The sequence below is a fragment of the Crocodylus siamensis genome, chromosome 9, assembly GCF_052110815.1.
Source record: "Crocodylus siamensis isolate JL-2025a chromosome 9, ASM5211081v1, whole genome shotgun sequence".
Lineage (NCBI taxonomy): Eukaryota > Metazoa > Chordata > Crocodylia > Crocodylidae > Crocodylus > Crocodylus siamensis.
Window position 1 is genome coordinate 41,426,388 of NC_143403.1, and position 18,727 is coordinate 41,445,114.

Here is an 18,727-nt window from a genome sequence, read left to right on the forward strand (position 1 = left end):
AGCCCGGTTTTGAGCAATGGACTTTGAGAAAGGTAAACAAACAGAAGAAAGAGTCCAAAGGAGAATAAAGGGGTTTCAAAAACATGACTTATGAGGAAAGGTTGAAAGGACTGGACTCCTTTAGTGTAGAAAAGAGAAAGCTTGGAAGACAGAATAATAGGATTTAAGTATCTAAAAACCTGTTATAAACAAGAGGATGGTGATAATTTGTTCTTACTGTCCGCTGGGGGAAGGATAACAAGAAAACAGCTTAAACTTTAGCAATGAAGATTTAGGTTGTATATTAGGAAAAAACTGTGTCACGAGATGCTGGAACCAGCAAGCCAGGAAGGTTGTGGGAGGGTTTTAAGACCAAGATAGATACACATCTGTCAATAATGGTCTACTCCCTGGCCCACAGCAGGGGGAGGGACTAGTCCTTGAGGACTCTGCATTTCTATGGGCATTCCCATTTCCATTGATATAGGGAGGAAGAAATTTGCACATGAAGTAGGAAGACAGCAAACAGTTAACAATACAAGGTTTTCAGGCTTTCCTTGCCTGCACTACAAATAACACCATACAGGAGGCCTCTACCCCCTTTCCTCAGCATGGTACTAATGTAGTTCCAATTACGATCAACACCATGATCAGGTGGTTTTTATGTACCTGGCAGAAGAGATACCCTTCTTTTGGCCTTGAATGATGTGGTGTAGTTACAAGGTGGAGACCTGTCCAATACATTGCAGGCAGGCACCCCTGCGAGAGTCTATAAATGCCTCAGTTACATTCTTTAGGGTGATGGTGGATTGCTCTCGGCTTTCCCTCTAGCTTGTTCCTTCAGCCTTTTGGCTAGGGGCAAGTGAAACAAGGGCTATCTTAACTCCAAGGCCTCCAGGCTTAGGGCTTACATATAGGATGCCAGATCTGGGAGTATCTGAAGCCCCAGGCTGAAGAGTATGAGAGGTAGGATACTTGCTGGTGGTAGTGCCACCCACACTTGAACGATTGAGTGCTGCTCAGTCTATATAATTTGGAACTGATTTGACCTGAAAGATGACATTTTTAAAAAACGTGGAGGTTTGAAACACAGGGCTGTCTAACGCTGCCCAGGACAGGTCTAGGCAACAGGATGGTGGAAATGCTAGCAATGGGGAAAGTGTCCTGTCTGCATTAAAGTGCCTGCCCGCCAGTTCCCATGCAGCAGGACTGGAACTAGTGACTGCTCTTCCATAGCTGCAAGCTGTGGCTAAGGCATGCTCTTGGGACATTACATTATATAACTAAGTTTTAGCCTGGTCCGGATCATGATTTTAACAGGGGCTCTATGTGCCCCCTCTCTCCCCAGAGGATAGGGACAAGAAGCACAAGCAAACACACCTGCCATATTGGCCAAACTTGGTCATGGCTGAGGTATGGAAGGTGCTGAATTTTATTTCCCAGCTGATGTGGCCTCTTATAGGTGTTGCTGGGAACCACAAACCTGGAAAGCTAGGTTTCCTGTTCACTAGGAAAGTCATGAGGATGCCTCCATCCTCTCAGCAAAAGCTAATCCTTCTTCTACTGTACTCTGCCAGGCTAACCTTCAGTACACACTGTTGGGCAAAACACTAGGGCTCTGTTTAACCAGGATGAACTGATGTTTGCTCGCTCCCTACAGAAACTTAGCTGCCCAGCAAAAGCATTGAGAGAGTCTGGGCTTGCATGTTCCCCATGACATGCAAGGCCCAGACAATCAAAGCTGGTATTCAAACAGCCCCTGGGACTGAAGCAGAGGCCAGAGCTGTTTCAGGGCAGGTGACACATGCAGGTGCTGCTAAAAAGCTGGTTCTGGAAATGGCACACATAGCCACTGCAGTTTTAGGGCTTATCTACTGTAGTGGGAGTTCAGAGCACACAGGACCTTACACCATGGTTCTTTGCTTGGCCCTGGACCAATGCAGCTTTAGCTCCAGGTCTGAGCTATCTGGCCAGGGAGAGGGGTTTGTTGCAACTCCTGCATTCAGAGATCAAGATCCTTTACCTAGGGAGTTTATTTTGCTCCAATTCAAGCTGAGCATTACAAATCCAACCAGAACTGCATGCCGGAAATGTCCATGGATTTCAGTAAGCGATTCAGGAAGTGCCCAGCCCTTCACTATTTCCAGAGGCAGGAAATGTGACCTGATAGCCCAAGGGCAAGTGTGTAATACAGCATCAGATAGAAAGGAATGCAGACTGAGCTCCTTTCTCCTCCCCACACATCATGGGAATCCCCATGGGATGGCACCTGAACCCCATGCTAATAAAACCACAACAGAAATTTGATTCCACAGAAGAGGACTTGGCTCCACACAACAGAACTTGTGTCAGACACCTCCCTGTCCTCTGCCCTCCGACTCCATGGAAATTGTGCTGTGCTTAGATTTTTCCACCTCTCCATCTTGCACTCATTTGAATTCTCTCAATACTCAGTGCCCCGGAAATGCATTCCTGCTCACACCCCGAGGACCTTCTCCAGCCATTTCTGCTCCTAGCCACACAGTCTGGACTGCTCCTCAACCTACATGTTGATATCAAGAGCATCACAACCCAGGCAGTGTCTTGGAGAAATTGTCTTTTCCTTCAGGCAGCTGTCAGTGCTCTCCCAGCTACTCCAAAAAAGCAAGATAACGATCATGATTCAACCACAGAACTCAGATTCCACCAAATTTCAAAGCTGCAAAAGAAGAACAGCACTCTGCCCACAGGACACAGGAGTCATAGGCCTGGGGAATCACAACCTGGCCCCTGAATGTCCACTCCTTCCCCATCACCCGCACAGATCTCCTTAGTTTTCCAATACCCTGTGTCAGATTAAACCTCACACTGATGGCAGAAAACAAAGGCTAGAACAAAAAGGTTGGGAAAAAATTCTATTGTGCCTGTGCTGAGGCTGTATTATGGCCAAGAAAACCTTCCCATCAGCCTCCCTGGGCACTTCCAAAGCAGATATTCAGGAGCTATCCAGGGTGGCCAACCACAGCATCAACCACGTGTGCCTGCAGAACCGCTTGCGGCTCTGTCCCATGCCCCTCCCCGCCCCGGTTGGTCAGCACCTACCCCAGCCCCATTCCCTCCCTCACTGCAGGGGCCATGATCTGCATGCCCACACCCCTTCCACCACACCAGACTTACAAGCTGAAGAGCTGTGCATTGGAAATCGGATCGGTATCAGCCAATATGTCTCCTTAAAAACTGGCTATCGGTATCAACCCCAAAAATGGCTATTGGTGCACCCTTAGTAAAAGTCATATACACCCATTCTCATTGGCCTGAACCCCTCTGCAGCATTTGATACTGCTGACAGTGAAACAATGGTGCTTCACCTAGCAGTCCAAGTCCATCCTGGTGGGATGCATCTAACATATAACAGAAAACTGCACCTTTGCCACAAGATGCCCCATTTGTGAAATCCCACAGGGATCAATTCTCTCTGTGGTTCTTTTCAACATCTCCATTCACCTGCCAGGTGAACAGGTTGAGCAATATGGATTCCAGTGCTAGCCATGATCTCTACCTCTTTTTCACCTTGTTTGATGACACACTATCCCAGTGCCAGGCCGTTTTGGTAATAAGACCAGCTTGTAAATTTAGAAAACTTTGTGGGGCTGAACCAGAGCAAGACAGAGGGAGTGCTAGCGGGCAAGGGGCAACACTCTGAAGAGTCTACAACCCCGGTGCTGTTTCCTTTGGCTGAAGGCACGTACCCAACACAGCAGACACTCCAAGATCCAGGTATGCATTTGGACCCCTCACCTCAGAGCCCTCACACAGAGTGGCTGGGACTTGTACCAGATTCCAATCCTGACCCATCTACCAGTGGTTCTGCGCACTCTCCCTCAGGGCAAGCTGACCCTGGCATCAGGGAACTCAGGATTCTGTTCAGAAGCCTCCTTGAGGGAGATCCTTTGAACATCCCCTTCACAGACCAGCTCAATCCAGCTGCCAGACAAAATGCAAATAGGGACTGGGAGACAGAATGATCTAGTGGTTTGAGGTGGGACATGGGATCGGGACTCCCGAGTTCTCTCTTGTCTAGGCAAGTTGACCTTTCCCCCTTCTTGTCTGCATTTGCACAAATGTCTGATGGCAAGATCCCCCCACTCCAGGTGCAGCCTAGATTTCAGACAATAGGTGCTAAAGTAAGTGTCAAGAGGTAGCTCAGGGAAGCCCCCAAACCACAGTGCACTTGGGATTCTCACATGTGGGTATCACTGTATCTGCCAAGTCCTATCCTCCCTGTCCCAGCAGCTGAAGCCATGTGGGGACAGCCTACCTGAAGGCCTTGTCCTGCGTTGAATTCACCCCGGCAAACGACTGGCTCCTATTGATCCTGGCGGCGAGGGCGCGACGTTGGGGTCGCACAGAGAGCGACATCGTCGAGTGTGACCTGGAGGGCCTCCCTGTAAGGGGAAGGAGACAGAGCATGGTAATAAGAGGCTAGAGCAGCCAAGGGATGAAGGCAGCAAAAGCCAAGCTGGCACAGGAAGCGGGGAGGGAGCTCTGAGGCAGCTGCAGGGAACAGGAGTGCACCTGGTCAACTCAGGTTCCAGCCCCTTCTAAATGTGTCTTCTTCTCATCCATCTTCAAAGCTGTGAAGACAAATGCTTCCTCCTGAACAGCTAATGAGCTGCTCTGCAAAGGCAGAGGCTGGCCTATGAGCAGAGCAGGCAGGCTTGACCATTCACTCTCTGAGCAATGGGAACCAGCAGTCCTGGTCACAGCTGGGGATACTGCCACAGCAGGTTTCAGGGAAGAGCATGCATGTCCCATGGTTCTTCCCAGCCTTAGAGCTCTGGGAAGTGACTAAATTAGCACAGCTCACCTTGGAGATAGATGCCTGGCCCCCACCCGCTACTGCTCCCTGTTCCCCACTGAGCTGAGCTACTTCCAGGGTACAGGCTGCCCATGGAAACAGGCAGTGGGCTGCGTTCCAGGCAAACCACTCGATGCAGAGCACTGGCATTGGGGAGGGCAGCACCTCAGACAGTTCTGTGCCAAGCCTATGACCAAGGATGGGAAGCAATCCCATTGTCCAGTCCTGGTAAAGACAGGCACTGGAAGTGGGGTAGAGCAGAGCAGAGTCCAAGACTCCAGATAGCAGGAAACACTTGCTGCCCTAGATCCTGTGCAAGCCTTCCTGGAGCCTTGCTTCCTGTCAAGGAGCCAGCCTGTCCCAGAAGCAGCCCTGCCCTGCAGGGGTGGGGGTCTGAGCTAGAAGATAGCCAGCTTCATGGAATGGAAATAAAGCAACTCCCTCCCCCCCCCAACACACACACACACACTCACTCTCTCTCTCAAAACAGTCCCTGGCACTCTTAGCCCTTGACCACTGGTGCTCAGCTGCTCCAGTGCCTCTCAGTATCTTCCTCGCTCCTCCTGCACTAGGTTCCAGCCTCCTCTTCCACAGCTCCTCAGTCTTCCAGGCTACCCTCCTCCCCACTCCTGTGTTCCCATCACCCATCTGCTCAGCCATTTCCTTGTCTCTAGTCCACCTCCCACACTCCTCTTCAGCCCCCCCCCAAACCACAGCCCTGTGCTCTGCACCAGCGAGAGCTCCCCACATCCTCTCTGGAGTGGGGAACTTGACCTACTGAAGAGAAAGTTATCAAGGAGATCCCTGAGATTTAAGAGTCACTATTCTTTCCTACTGAGGCGAGCCCAAAAGCCCTGTGTATGCGACCCCCCTGCCTAGACTTGCCTGTCTGACAGAGCAAGCACACACTGTCTCAACATGAGATGCCCAACACTTAATTTATGAAACTGTGTGTGCAGTTTTGGGCTCAAGATTTCAGAAAGGATGTGGAGAAGTTTGGAGGGGGTCCAGAGGCAAGCAACATCAATAAAGGGCTTGGAAGGCAAATCATATGAGGAAAGGTTGAAGGAGCTAGGGATGCAGAAGACGGCACATGAAAACAGATTTAAAATACTTGAAGAGCTGCCATAAAGAGGGGGACGACACCTCTCCTCTCTTGGTGCAAAGAGCAGAACACAAACTAATGGCTTGAAGTTGCAGCAAAGTAGGTTTAGACTGGTTATAAGGAAAAACTTTCACTATTAGAACAGTGAAGCAGTGGAATAGATGCCCTAGGGAAGTTGTGGCAATACCATCACTGGAGGTGTTCAAGAAGGGGCTGGATAAACAGTGATCAGGGATGATCTAGGAGTAGCTATGCCTATGTTCTGCCACGGGTATTTCCCATGCTTCTGGCCTTTTCTGGTTACCACCTGGGACCAGGAAGAAATTCTTTCCCCTTCTGTTGCTATGTGTCAGGGTTATTTTTCCACCTTCCTTTGGATAGGGATGATCCTACCGCAGGCAGGGGGCTGGACTAGGTGACCTCCCAAGGCCCCTTCCAGCCCTACTTTTCTATGATTCTATGACTTGATCCTGGCTGAAGAGAAGCAACTGGCTGGTAATCCTTCACTGGATAGGTGTAGCATGCTACCAGCCTTTGCTCAAAAAGCTTCCACCTCAGAGGCAGGTACAGGGCAGTGGTGCTGCTGCAGACTGCAGGACACTTTATCTAGTCCAGAGGAGCTGAGCACGACTTGGGATGCAGGGCATGGGGAGTGGCTTGTGGACACAGGAGCATTTGGAAGGTGCTTTGCCTCTAGCCCAGGCAGCAGGAGGCCTCAGGAGAGCACTGAGGATGCATGCATAGTCCAGGCCAGCCTACGCCATGCCTGTCAGAGGGGGCTGCAGGGGAGTAGAAGAGGCAGGGGCATCATTCCCAAGTACCAGCCCTCTGTGACTTGTAAAGGCTCCTTCCTTTTCCTCTCGCTGCCAGGATGGAAACCTGCAAACAACAGAGCCTACTGGAAAGTCCCCAGCCTCCTTGGCCCAGGGAAGAAGAATCCCCAAAATCCCCTTGCTGAAAACTCCACATTTGGAGCAGGAAAGGAAGTGCTTCCACAGACTCCCTGACGGGAGCTAATGCAGAGGCTGAGCCCCTGACTGGAGGGAACTGACTCACCAGGAAGGTACCCAGAATCTCAGCAAGGAGCTGCTGATTCTGGACAGAGCCACAGTCACAGAAAGGGCATCCCTTGGGAAGAGACAGCTACTAGCAGCCTGGGAGTTTGGGCCTTCAAGGCTCTGCTCACAGCTCTACCCCAGCAACACATTAAGCACATTATCTTGTCTCTCTCCGGGACTCAGTTTCCCCATCTGTAAAGTTGGGGAATGCAAACCCACCTGCTGAAGTGTGTGAAGCATTAAGAAAGCCCCATGCTCTGTAGTCCTCCTGCTCTCCCTCCCTACGTTACCCTTTCTGCTGCTTCTCTCACTGCAAGCCTTCCACAGCACACCACACTGAACACATACTCCTGCATGCAAATGAGCACTCCCAGAGTCCCACTAGTGCAGCAAGGCACTAAAATGCAAGGGGCCATGCTCTTGCTTTGCCAAGCACGTTGAGTTGACTCACCAGTTACACAGCCCAATGCCTACCTGGCTGCATGGCACAGGTGCTAGGGAGCAGGGTGAGACACGGGCAGGATGTGGGCAGAAAGCATGTTACTCTGAGCTGCCAAGGCAGGAATAGACCCATAGCCCCTAATTCACCAATCCTGCATGGCACTGGGAGGCCTCTGAACTCAGCACCCTAAAGGGCACTTGAATGAATAGAGCCATCCTCTGGTAACTGTAGAGGCATCTGTAAATCCCTGGGACTGGAGACCCTCCACACTGCTCACCTGAGGCATGGCACAGACCACTCAGCCATGGCCAAGGCAGCCCACTGAACACAACATCTAGAAAAATGAGGCTGGCAGTAGAGGTGACCAGCCCCATGTTGCAGGTGAGGCAGCCAGCTGTATTTCATTGCCGTGTAGGATGAAGAGCCCTTTGGGGCCCCACTTGCCTGCCAGTTGACCTGAAGAGGGTTGGGCTGTTAACACTGTTTCATAGGACATGATTCTCCCCCATGCTGGAGCTGGGCACCAATGGCAGAAGACAGCTAAGAATGAAAGGCAGAAGCAGGGGAGCTGCCAGACAACAACACCCAGTCTCTAGTGCCCTCTGGCAATGGTGTACAGGGGTTAGGCAGGGAATGTCACACTCCCATCTTGGGGCAGCTTTGAGCTCCCAAGTAACTAGGGAGCCTCTTCACCCAAGAGGAGTGCATGCCCTGCCTGAGAGGCCCCAGGTCTGGAGCTTGCTGCTGGTATCCCTGGGCTTCCTGGGATCTCCCACAGCACCCCACATGGGCCTCTCCCTTTCATTTTTCACACCCACAAGTAGGCAGAGAAGTCAGAGCCCCAGACCAGGTGCTGTGTGATAACAAGGGCTTCACTGCCCATCACCCAGAGCCAGAGACTCAAGTGCTCCACATGATTCTACAAAGAAGGCTCAACTACCAGATCCTAGGGCCACTGCTAGAGGATTCCTGCTTTACATGAGCTACAGGGTCCCCTCAGGGCACAGCTGCCTCATAGATGATCTGGGTCAAGGATGTTAGCACCAGAGCCCGATGGGTCAAGGATGTTAACATCAGAGGCCGAGGGGGACTCTCTCCAGCTAGTGTGGGATACTATACCCCAAACAGGGGCACTGGAGCTACAAAAGGCATTTGGGTTAAAATCAACACCAAGCACCTGTTAGGTGCCCTGCTGAGGGGGAGCAGAAGAGGTCCCCATCTGCAGTATGGAAGCACAGGGCTCAACTTGAGAGTCCAAACAAGACCTCCAGTCCTGTGGACCCATGCATCTCTTCCCCTGACTCCAGAAACTGGCTCCCAGTCTCCATGCCCAAGTCCCCCCACTCTTTTGCAGCCTAGGATACCCATGAAGTACAGTGGTCTCCCACAGGAGGCCTCAAAAGAAGCTCTGCCCACCAGGTCAGGTTCCAGGGTCCACATGGACCCTTAGGAGAAGTGGAGGGCTTGCCTCTACATTCACACCCACAGGAGGGAAAGCCCAAGGAACAAAGTCCCACTGGTGGCAGGGCAGGAAGAACACTCAATGACTGGCCTACTAGGCAGTCCACTTCCTCCACAGCCTCTGGGGGAGCGAGGAACAGAGGGGAGCTGTGACAGCACCATATATTTACCTTGCCAGAGTTCTTCCCTGCCAGGGAAAAGGCAGCAGTATCTGGAAAGCACCACAGTGACACAATAGGTCCACAGAATGTGACATTGGGAGGAAGGCAGTGCCCTAAGGGCACTGTTAAGAAAGAGGGACCTAAGAGAGCTGGGTTGTTGGTACTGCTGGAACAGAGGCAATAGTTCTTGCTCCAGAAGCCACTAGTGCCAAACTTTTCCCCCTCCAATAGCACCAAATATGAATAGATCCCAGCAATGGGCTGGAGGGACCAGGAAGGATGCCCTGCCAGAGCCCAAGTGGCTGCCGCCTGAACAATTATGCAGTCAGCCTGAAACCAGACCTCCTTGAGGGGGGCGAGGAGCTCTGCCCTTTGACCTGACCCTATCACTCTCACAACCTCCTGGGGAAAGTCCAAGGCCCCTGGGGGCACAGTGAGCTTGTTCTGAGGGAGACAAAGCAAACAGAGCTGAGCAGAGAGGGGAAAGGATAACATGCTGAGGGGGCAGCACTTCAGGCTTAGAACAAACCTGACACTCACTGAAGGGAGTGACAACGCTGCTCACCATCGTGTGGGAGTGAAGCAGGTTCCCCCACACCCTGGACCCATGTCCAGCATGGCATGTCTCTTCTAGCCAAGGAGCTGACCCTCTACATGACCCATCAACAGGGAGAGGATGGTGATGCAGCACAATGTCCACATGACAGGAAGAGTGCAACATGAACACAGCATTCAGGGCAACCCCATCGGTTACAAATCCACTGGCCGGGTGGCTGAGTTAAACCCCAACTCCCCAGGATGCTTCCTTGCTGCTGCCTTGGACACCCCAACCAGCTGATTCCACCCGCACTTCCAGGACTCCAGGGGTGTCCTCACACACCTCCTCCCCACCCGCTTCCCTGCAGCAGAACACACCTGGTCAGTTGCCAGCTGGGTTCAGATGGTCCCCATGGACTGAGCCAGCACATCGCCATGGTGATGTTCAGGTCTTTGCTCCCCCAAGCACAGGATACCGGCACGTTCATCGCTGCTGCAGCCACAGCTGGCCTGCTACTGACCTTGAGGTGTGTGGCAAGCACTTCCATGAAGTATTAAAGGGTTAGTGCTGCCCAGACCAAACCCTGGAAAGCAGATCCAAGGATACAACCGGTACAGCACAGGATCTCTCAACACCCCAGCACTCTTGCCCCATTAAGGAAGCTGAATGGGACAGCCAGTCCAGCAGCCCAGACCCTAGTTCAGTGCCAGCCCTCTGGTTTCTAGGGCAACGCTGTCCCAATTAAGCTCATTACAGAGAAGCTGTAATCCTAAACAGCCCAGATCACCCACAGGGCCTTGGGACAAGAGATTACCCTCTCTGGAGCCATTTAATTGGCTCTCCACAGAGCCACGCAGCCCACTGGCTCAGGTACCAGGTGCCATAGGCCATTATTTGTAGCAGTGAATCTAAAGTCAAAGCAGGGCCACCATTCAGGGGGCCTGGGCAGGGCTGGCTTTTGTGCTGGAGCTAACTCCACCCATTCCCCTGAGCTGGCCAGAAGAAGGGTTGAGCATAGGGCAAGACTAGCCCCAAAGGGCACCAGGGGTCTGGGTGTGGGGCAGGGTTGGCTTCTTCAGAACTGCCTTTTCCACCAAAGCTGGCCTCAGAAGAGCAGTGTGGCTCTCCTAGGCTAAGCACAACCCATAGGGCCTCCTGTGTGAGCACTAGCCTGACTGCTCTGCCAAAGGTGCCATGGGAAGGGGGGTACAACTGCCCAGCAAGCCCATTGCCCAAACCCACTCATGGCCTTTGGGCTGGGGCAGCAGAGACCCAACATGCATACTGGGGTACAGCCTGCCCCCTCTTTGCTTGCCCAACATGAGCCCCCAAACTAGAGCACCCCAACAAGCTCACCCATGGAAGAAGCCCAGCAAGGACTTTGTTCCACTGATGATGGCTGCACTTGAAGGTCCCATATGTGCTGGGTGCTGTATGAACATACTAGGGCAGCCCCATGGAGTTGACTGGCTCTGCATAGGACCAGAAGCAGGAGGCGGATGCAGTGGGTTGCTGGGGGACAGGGAAGCAGAGCTGCCAGTGATGGATGTGATGAGGAGAAGTCACTGTGACTGCGCACAGGCAGGACTGTGCTGCGAGCAGCATAATGACAGCAGCTGCTAGTCCCCAACAATCAGACAGCTCCAAACTGGCTGCAGCTGGGATATGCTTTTGGCAGCCCAAAGTGTTAAGTTAGTCAGCATCTTAGCAGGACAGTGCTCATCAGGTGCAGGAACAACCGTGCCCCTGCCTCTGCCGGCCAGAGCACATGAGGGAGCACTGCATCCTTTCAGCACCAGGATACACCACCAAAGCTTCACTCTGCTGGCGCTTTGCCTTCCACCACAGAGGAGGGGCACTCCCACCGAGCTCTGGCAAGGATTTACCCGTGAGTTCATGGCAGAGATCCTAGCCCAAAACAAGGGCAGAAAGGGCCTGGGCAGCACCAGAAGCCCTTATGGCACAGGCAGTTGCAGGCCAGTCAAGGTACCTGAGGGTCAGCAACGAGTTTCCATTTGCTGCCATACTACAGGGCACTCAGCACTGCCCCCCTCCATTCTGTGCCAGCTGCCTCCCACCCCCATCCTTCTTCCCCCCATGGTACTCTCTGCCCCACCCAGCAAGTGCAACAACCAGGTGTTGCCTCAGAGATCTGCACTGGAGCTGTGGCCATTTTCTCCCAGTCTCTCTCCCTGGCCCCTGGAGCTGTCGCTCTCCCTAGAATCCCTGGCACCAAACCGTTGGCACTGTACTTTGCACCAGACCGTTCTCCACTGCCTGGCAGCCCTGCCCCAAGCAGGGGCCCAAAGGGAAGCCCCATTTCCCTGCTCCCAGGAGGAAGAATCCAGATATCCTTCAGCAACCCCAACCGGATGGGGGAGGTGCTGAGGGTGGGAATTCAAACCTCCCTGTGAAGGTAGGGAATTGCTGGTTGAGATACTAAGCACCATGAACCCAAAGAGGGGGCTGTGCATGTGGGCCCCTCAGAGATAACCTGAGGCTCCCATAATCAAAGGGGGACCACTAGGGACTACAAGTCCCTCTTCCTGATCTCCCAAGCACAAAGCTTATCCTCAGGACAGCCACAGCTCCTGAAGGTCCTGAGCACTGGGCTGGGCACAAGGGTCCTCTGACCCCCCACCTACCTTCTCTGAATGAGCGGAGCCCAGGGCCCTCAGTGCAGTGAGTCCAAGGGATCCTCTGGCACCCACAAGTTGACCAGAGTACTACCTGCGTCAGCACACACAGGACTCAGCAGCACAGAGCTGGAGGTCACACCCCAAAGTCAGCACACTCCAAAGGGGGTGCCCCTTGTAACAGCACAGCAAGGCACCGCTCCAGGTGGATGCAGGCGTAATCCAGGGCTCAAGCACCAAGACACCCAGAGAACAGGGATCTCCCTGTGCCCTGTTCACTCCTCCAGGACTGGTCTCTGGCTCAGGAGGGTGGGAGAGGTCCAGCACTCACATTCCTGACATTACAGAGATAAGCACTGACTGGTACCACAGTGGGGAGATGGGGGAGGGTGGGGATGGCAAGTAGGTGCTCCTGGCAGGGTGGACACAGCTGGTGGCACCCAAAAGCTCCCATGAGGCCTTGCCACAGCCAGGGAGGCACTGATCAAAGAAGCCTCTTCTTGCCCTGTCCTAGGCATAAGCACACTGAGACCCACAACCTCCAAGTCCTCCCAGACAGTCTAAGCAGAGAACGGAGCAGCAGCAGCAGGAGGGTGGTAACAGGACATGTAGCACAGGCTGGCCTTGGTGCTCATCCAGGATGCCGGCGCTTTGAAAAGCTTCATGCCCTATACAGGGGTCAGCATCCCTCTTGGGGAGGCTGAAGCAGATCTGGGAGATGATCAATGTGTCCTACTGGATACAGCAATAGGCTACAGAGACCCAAGTTAAATGCCCAGCTCTGCCATAGGTCTGCAGGGTGACCCAATGCCTCAGCTTCCTCATCAGTGAAATGGAGATAATGCTACTGAACTCCATGCAAAGCGGTTGGGGATATCTTCTGACAGAAAGCACCAGAAGAAGAACAATGTAAGACCTAGCAAAACAACCTAAGCTTTGGATTTTCCAGTTATCAACAGCTGACTGGGAAAGCCCAGACACCTGGCTCTCCGCATCAGACCCCTCTGTGAGGAGGTCAGGAGTTTAATAGGCAGAACCTCTCCACCCCAACCAGTGCCAGCAAGAACTGGAGGCTGACAGTATGTGTGACATCACACTTTTCATTTTTGCATCACCCACCTAAACACTGTCTGCGTTGCTCTGACCCCCCAGCCCTCTGGGGGGCTGATCTACAGAAGGGGAAGCCAGGCCCAGTTTGCCTTGCTTTACAGTCACAGTAGTTCCACATTTTAGTTCCCAACAGGAGATTCACAAGCATTCTTGCTACTGGCCCCAAGATGCCTCACACCATTACCTTTCTGCCCTCTCCTTCCCCCAAATCAGTGGCTGCTTTTCCAAGCTACGTGGAAAAGGCTTCAGCACGAGGAACAGAAACCAGAAGGCCCACTTCACCCTCTTCCTGCCCCTCACTCTAACCACTAGACCACAGTCTCCCTGCCTGTTGGCTGTATAGCATCAAGGGCAAGAAATCAATGATCCCCCATGTCCTCCAGTGATGCACCTGAGGCAGAGCCCCAGGGGCATGTACCCCCTTTATAAGCTCCTGCTGGACCCTCTGCACCCCCTGCCCCTGGGCTAAGGAACAATTGAAGGCCTCCCCCTTCTGAGTCCGTCACCATGAGCCTCCCCCACAGATGACAACGAGAGGAAGAATGTTGACTCTCAATTTATTTTTTGCACTGGGGCGGAGAGTGAAACCAGCTGGATTAGTCTCAACCAGTTTCTGCTTCAAGAGTCCCAGGCAGCTGCTGCTGTGTTTGTCAACAGCACAGGGGAGGACTCAGGAACCACAAGCAGATTGAACCTTTGAACTAAGGCAAATCCTGCTTCTGAGAGATTTTTCTAAAAGCTTTGTGGGTAGGCCCAAGATCAATACCACCAAACCACATTCAGGTTTAGCCCCCCCATATCACCTCATCCATGCCAATTCATGCCCAGGGCCCTCCAATACTCCCACTGGGGAGGGGGAGGTCAGAGTAGCAGCAGTAGGGGAGGGGATGTGGTCAACAGCCCCACAAGGCTGACACTGGGGAAGGACTGAGGGGTGGCGGGCAGCAGTGAAAGGGAGGTAGGGAAATCTGCCTTGCTGTTCCTTCAGACAGAGGGACACAACCCCCTAAACCAGGGTAACTTTGTATTGTGTCATCGCACAAAGCATCGGCCCACACATTCAACCTCTTCTCAGTTGCTGCTGACAACCCTCCAGCAGGGCCTAGAGAAAGCAGATTGTGAGCTCCCCCCAGCAGGCCACAAACATCCTGAATAAAGGAGTAGAGCTTATCCTCACTGACAGAGCACCTGAGCTACAGCCCCATCAAAGATTCCTGCACTGGTGAGTAAGTGCAACCTGTTGGGAGGAAGAGTGCTATGCTGGCACCCTGGACCTCTGTGCTCGACATTTGCTGCACCAGGCTCCTTTTGACGACCTTACGGAGACACTGTGCTCTTCCTGCCTCATCTTCTGCCTTCATCCCTCCTTATTCCAAGACAAATATTTGCAGGAAAAGAGTCCTTAAATCCTAGGCCCTAGGACTCTTGGCACCAGCGCTTTTGCACTGCCTGAGGCTTTGCATCCTTGTTTGTGTAGCTGCACTGATGTCAGCTGAGCCCACAGTTTAGGCATGGACATACACCCTAAGCCCCCTCCAGTCTCTGAGCAGCCCTGGGGAGAAAATATCCAGTAACCACTGCAAAGCGTGCAGGATGTTTGCTGGACTTGCCCAGGGAACAGAGCTGATCTCGTTTTGCTCCCCCGTCTAGGCAGCTCAGGTCAAAATGGAGGAGCTGAGAACCCAGGGCTGCATAATCACAGGGGGCATGGCAGTGACCCACCCAGAGACCTCCCACTGTCTCAATACCCTGCATGGAAACTAGCTACCCCTCACTCTGCCACAAGCTGGGGGAAGGAGGAAAGTTTTGTTGAGGCAGAGATGTCAGCAGTATCTCCAGCTAGCTGGGTTCACTCAGACCATGGGCTTCTTTTACCAGAGATTTAGGCAGGTGACTGGGTGGGATGGTGGTTTCTCAGCAGGTAGGGGCCCAATGCACAGTGCTATCCCAGGGCCATAACTCTTGGGAACTGGCTTCACCTGTGCTCTCTCCCCCCAGAGAAAGCTCCTGGGCAAGGATTACATCTGTAATGCCGTTCTAAAGCAGCTGAGTGACATGCTTGCCCTCATCAAACCCACTGTACCCTGCCAGGTATTGGAAGCAACATCACAGGCACGTGCTTGTGACCTCAACACCATGGAAGTAATGACAGCAGGGAAAGATCTTGCACCCTAGTGAGAGATGGTACAGACAGGGAGTCCTGAGAGTCCTTGATCCGAGAGGCAGGCAGAGGCCCTCATCCTTGTGAACCCTGGGAGACTGGCCGGTTCCTCACTCAGGGCTCTGGACTGGAAAGGTGGCAGGAAAAGGAAGGAGCTACAAATGTGAAGAATTGGAGGAAGTGCTTGGTTAAGCCCCTGAGCATCCCCAAGGAAGGGTGGAGAGGACTGGGCCTTCACACACAGTGCTGTGCAGCAACCGGAGCTTTGCAAACAACACACACAAACACACACACACCAGCATCCCACTGGCACCCCACTACCCGAACAGCTCTGCTTGGGCACCAGCACTGGAGTACTGCACAGACACAACCCTGCTCAGGTAAGGCCTCCTGCATCAAGGCCCTTACGTTCCACTCTGTGATTCTCCTCCCCACAAACTCCTAACCACAACCCCCAATGCTGCTCCTAACTCACAGTGACTTATGACCAAGACACCCTGATCCCATCCTGGGAAGGCCAGGAGGGCAGCAATGGGGGAGCACAGCTCTTGCTGGGGAAGGGCTGGGGAGGGTGACAAAGTGGCTGCCCCAGTGAGGCAGGCGTTTCCAGAAGACTGGGTCAGCCAAGTACTACGGCCAAGTAGTAACTTTTTTCGGAGTGTTCCTGAGCATTAGACTGTGACCATGGTTGCCATGGCAATGCTGTTTGTGTTTGCATCCCCATAGCATAGTTTGGAGAAAAGCAGTAAGCAGCGTACACATGTAAACACAGGTGACTGGTGACCCTTCCCCCCAGGCATGTGCCTCCCAGGGCACAGAGCAGGCACCAACCCCAGCCTGGAGGCAGCTCTGCTACCTAGGAGGAACCCACCCATCAGGGCACAAAGAGGAGACACCCCCTCTGCAACATGCCCCACTCCACTTTGCTGGACACAAATGCACACACATGGAAATGGGAGGGAGACAAATATGCACAAAACATCCCCTCCCCACTTGCATCCTCACTCTCAGCTCCTAAACTAAAGGAAGGGCTTTTCCAACAGGCCAGTCCAGACCAGCTCACCTGAGTCCTGCCCACCCTGCAACCAGACCCATACTGGCTGCAAGAAAGGTGGAAGAGAGCTGATCCTAGAGATTGGGCTCCAAAGCCTGACTCAGGGTGAGAAACTGCCATTGTGCTGACCTGAAACCAGCCCGGCTTGTCCCCTCCCTGAGCATTCCTGAGCGCGTGCCAGGGGCTCCGGAAGAGTGGCACCAGGAATAGCTCCCGTTACGCAACCCCCCACGAGCTCTCAGCTTGCTGCTCTCCAAGGCAAGGGAGCAGGATCGAATGTGCCCGCACCCCTGCGCAGCACCACGCAGCTTGCCTCCCGCCAAGACACCTGCCTGAAAGGCTAGCCCAGTCTCACCCCTCCTCCCCTGGACTTAGCGCTCTCCCAAGACGAGATCTAGTCCATTGCAGAGTTCCTCAGAAGCACTGGATGAAGAATGCTCAGTGATCTGCTGGACAAGGCCCCTAAAACCTGCTGGGTTTCCCCCCACAGATTATGCTTAATACCACATCCTCACACCATTTCTGCACATGCACAGCTTTATACCTCATCTCCAGTTCCACATCTGACAAAGCTGCCAAGTGCTCTGCCCCTCCACGGCCCTACACTAGTGGTCACCAACCAGTGGATCTCGATTCACCGATAGATCTCGGAGCTTCTTGGAGTTGATCTGAGGTTGAGGTGCAGGGGCTGAGTGCCCGCATGCGTTCACACACGCACCCCAGCCCAGCAGGTCAGTCTGTGGGGGAGGGAAGGGGCAGGGGCTAGATCAAGACCCCTGCAGTAAGGGACAGTGCTGCAGAGGCAGGAGCAGGGGTAAGCTGAGTGGGACCCCGGCTGGATGGGATTAACCTGCTGGGGAGGTGCGCTCTCAAATAATTTTTTCTCCTTCTGCCTCCCCCTACCCCTCCCACAGACTTAGCTGCTTGGCAGGGGTCAGGATGATGGGGAGTGGTGTGGTGGTGGCACACAGTAGATCTTGGGTTGCTTTTAAATGCCAAAGGTGATCTCCTACTTCAAAAGGTTGGAGACTACTGTCCTACACCAAGGCTCAGCAACTGTTGCTCTCAGATTGTCAGGATTGTCAGTCCTAACCATTATGTGCTGGGTGAACGGACAGCTATTTGCTGGCTACACCGTGAAGCCAAGGTTGCACATTGCTTCTACCCCCTGTGCTCCATAGCTCTGCTAGTCGCACTGATGAGGAAGAAACTGTCCCCCTGAACAACAGGTTACTAACCCCACCCCCATGCCCAACACATGTTTAAAAACTCCTACCAGCTGCAATGGGCACTTCAGTGTCACCTGCTCCAGCTCCCAGGCTGCTTCTGCCACTGCTTATTTCAAGGATCTCATTATTTGTAAATAGCAATTTAAATGGTAAAACCGTAGGAGTGCGACAGGAGGAAACCAGCCTGGCACTGACTCACGGAGTAAAGCATCAACATTGAAGTCACAGAAAGTGCCACACCAGAGAGCTTGAGGCACCACAGCACACCTGGAGTGTTTGGGACAGCCAGCACCATGTGCTGCAGGCTCCAGGGGCCCTTCCCAAAACACAGGACTCTGGGATTGACAACAGCCCAGCGGACACAGGGACTCAGAGCCAGAGCAGAGACCCAGCAGGGTAAGGAGGACAAGAGCGAGGTGCCCCCTCAGGGCCAGGGATAACTTGGGAACCGCATATCCCAGGTGTACTAGACAAGTGGGACAATACACTGCGACATAACAACTCTTGAGAGAAAGGGGACCCAGGCAACAGCAGGACTGAGATCAACAAAAGCCCACGGCTCTGGAGCACGTAACAGGCTTTGCCTCAGGGGTCTGACACTGCCCATGTGGTTTTCCACTGCAAAGCGGTGCAGCAGCCTGGGCAGAGCATGGGGGCTAAGCCACGCTCAGGTTCTGGCTGCAGTGGGGTCCCCACTGCCTTGCTTCAGCATCTGACCAAGTCCCACCCTGAAGCCCCACACTCATCTGTGAAACTAGAGAGAACGCCCACAGCCACTTCCTGGATACTGCTTACCCGCAGTCGTGTTTACACACTATCATTGCAGCAGCCACCTTGCCTGTCTCCGCTCTGTGAGGCTCAAGGCATCTTGCAGATGCTGCACAGAACCTCCCAAGCCCCATGAGCGAGGGGGTTGTTTGCCCCAGGTCTCAGAGGGGAGGCTGAGGCACAGCTGA

General features: G+C 53.4%; 1 protein-coding gene across 8 annotated transcripts in view; it reads right to left on the reverse strand.

Moving 5' to 3' along the window:
* The window catches only part of RIPOR1 (RHO family interacting cell polarization regulator 1), a 128,978-nt gene that overhangs the window by 28,505 nt on the left and 81,746 nt on the right, over window positions 1-18,727 (reverse strand). For all 8 annotated transcript variants that reach the window (XM_090063519.1, XM_090063523.1, XM_090063521.1 and 5 more), the window contains one exon: window positions 4,277-4,403. In XM_090063519.1, the coding sequence (XP_089919645.1) occupies window positions 4,277-4,377 (101 nt within the window). In that variant the 5' untranslated portion in view covers window positions 4,378-4,403. The remainder of the gene's footprint in view (window positions 1-4,276; window positions 4,404-18,727) is intronic.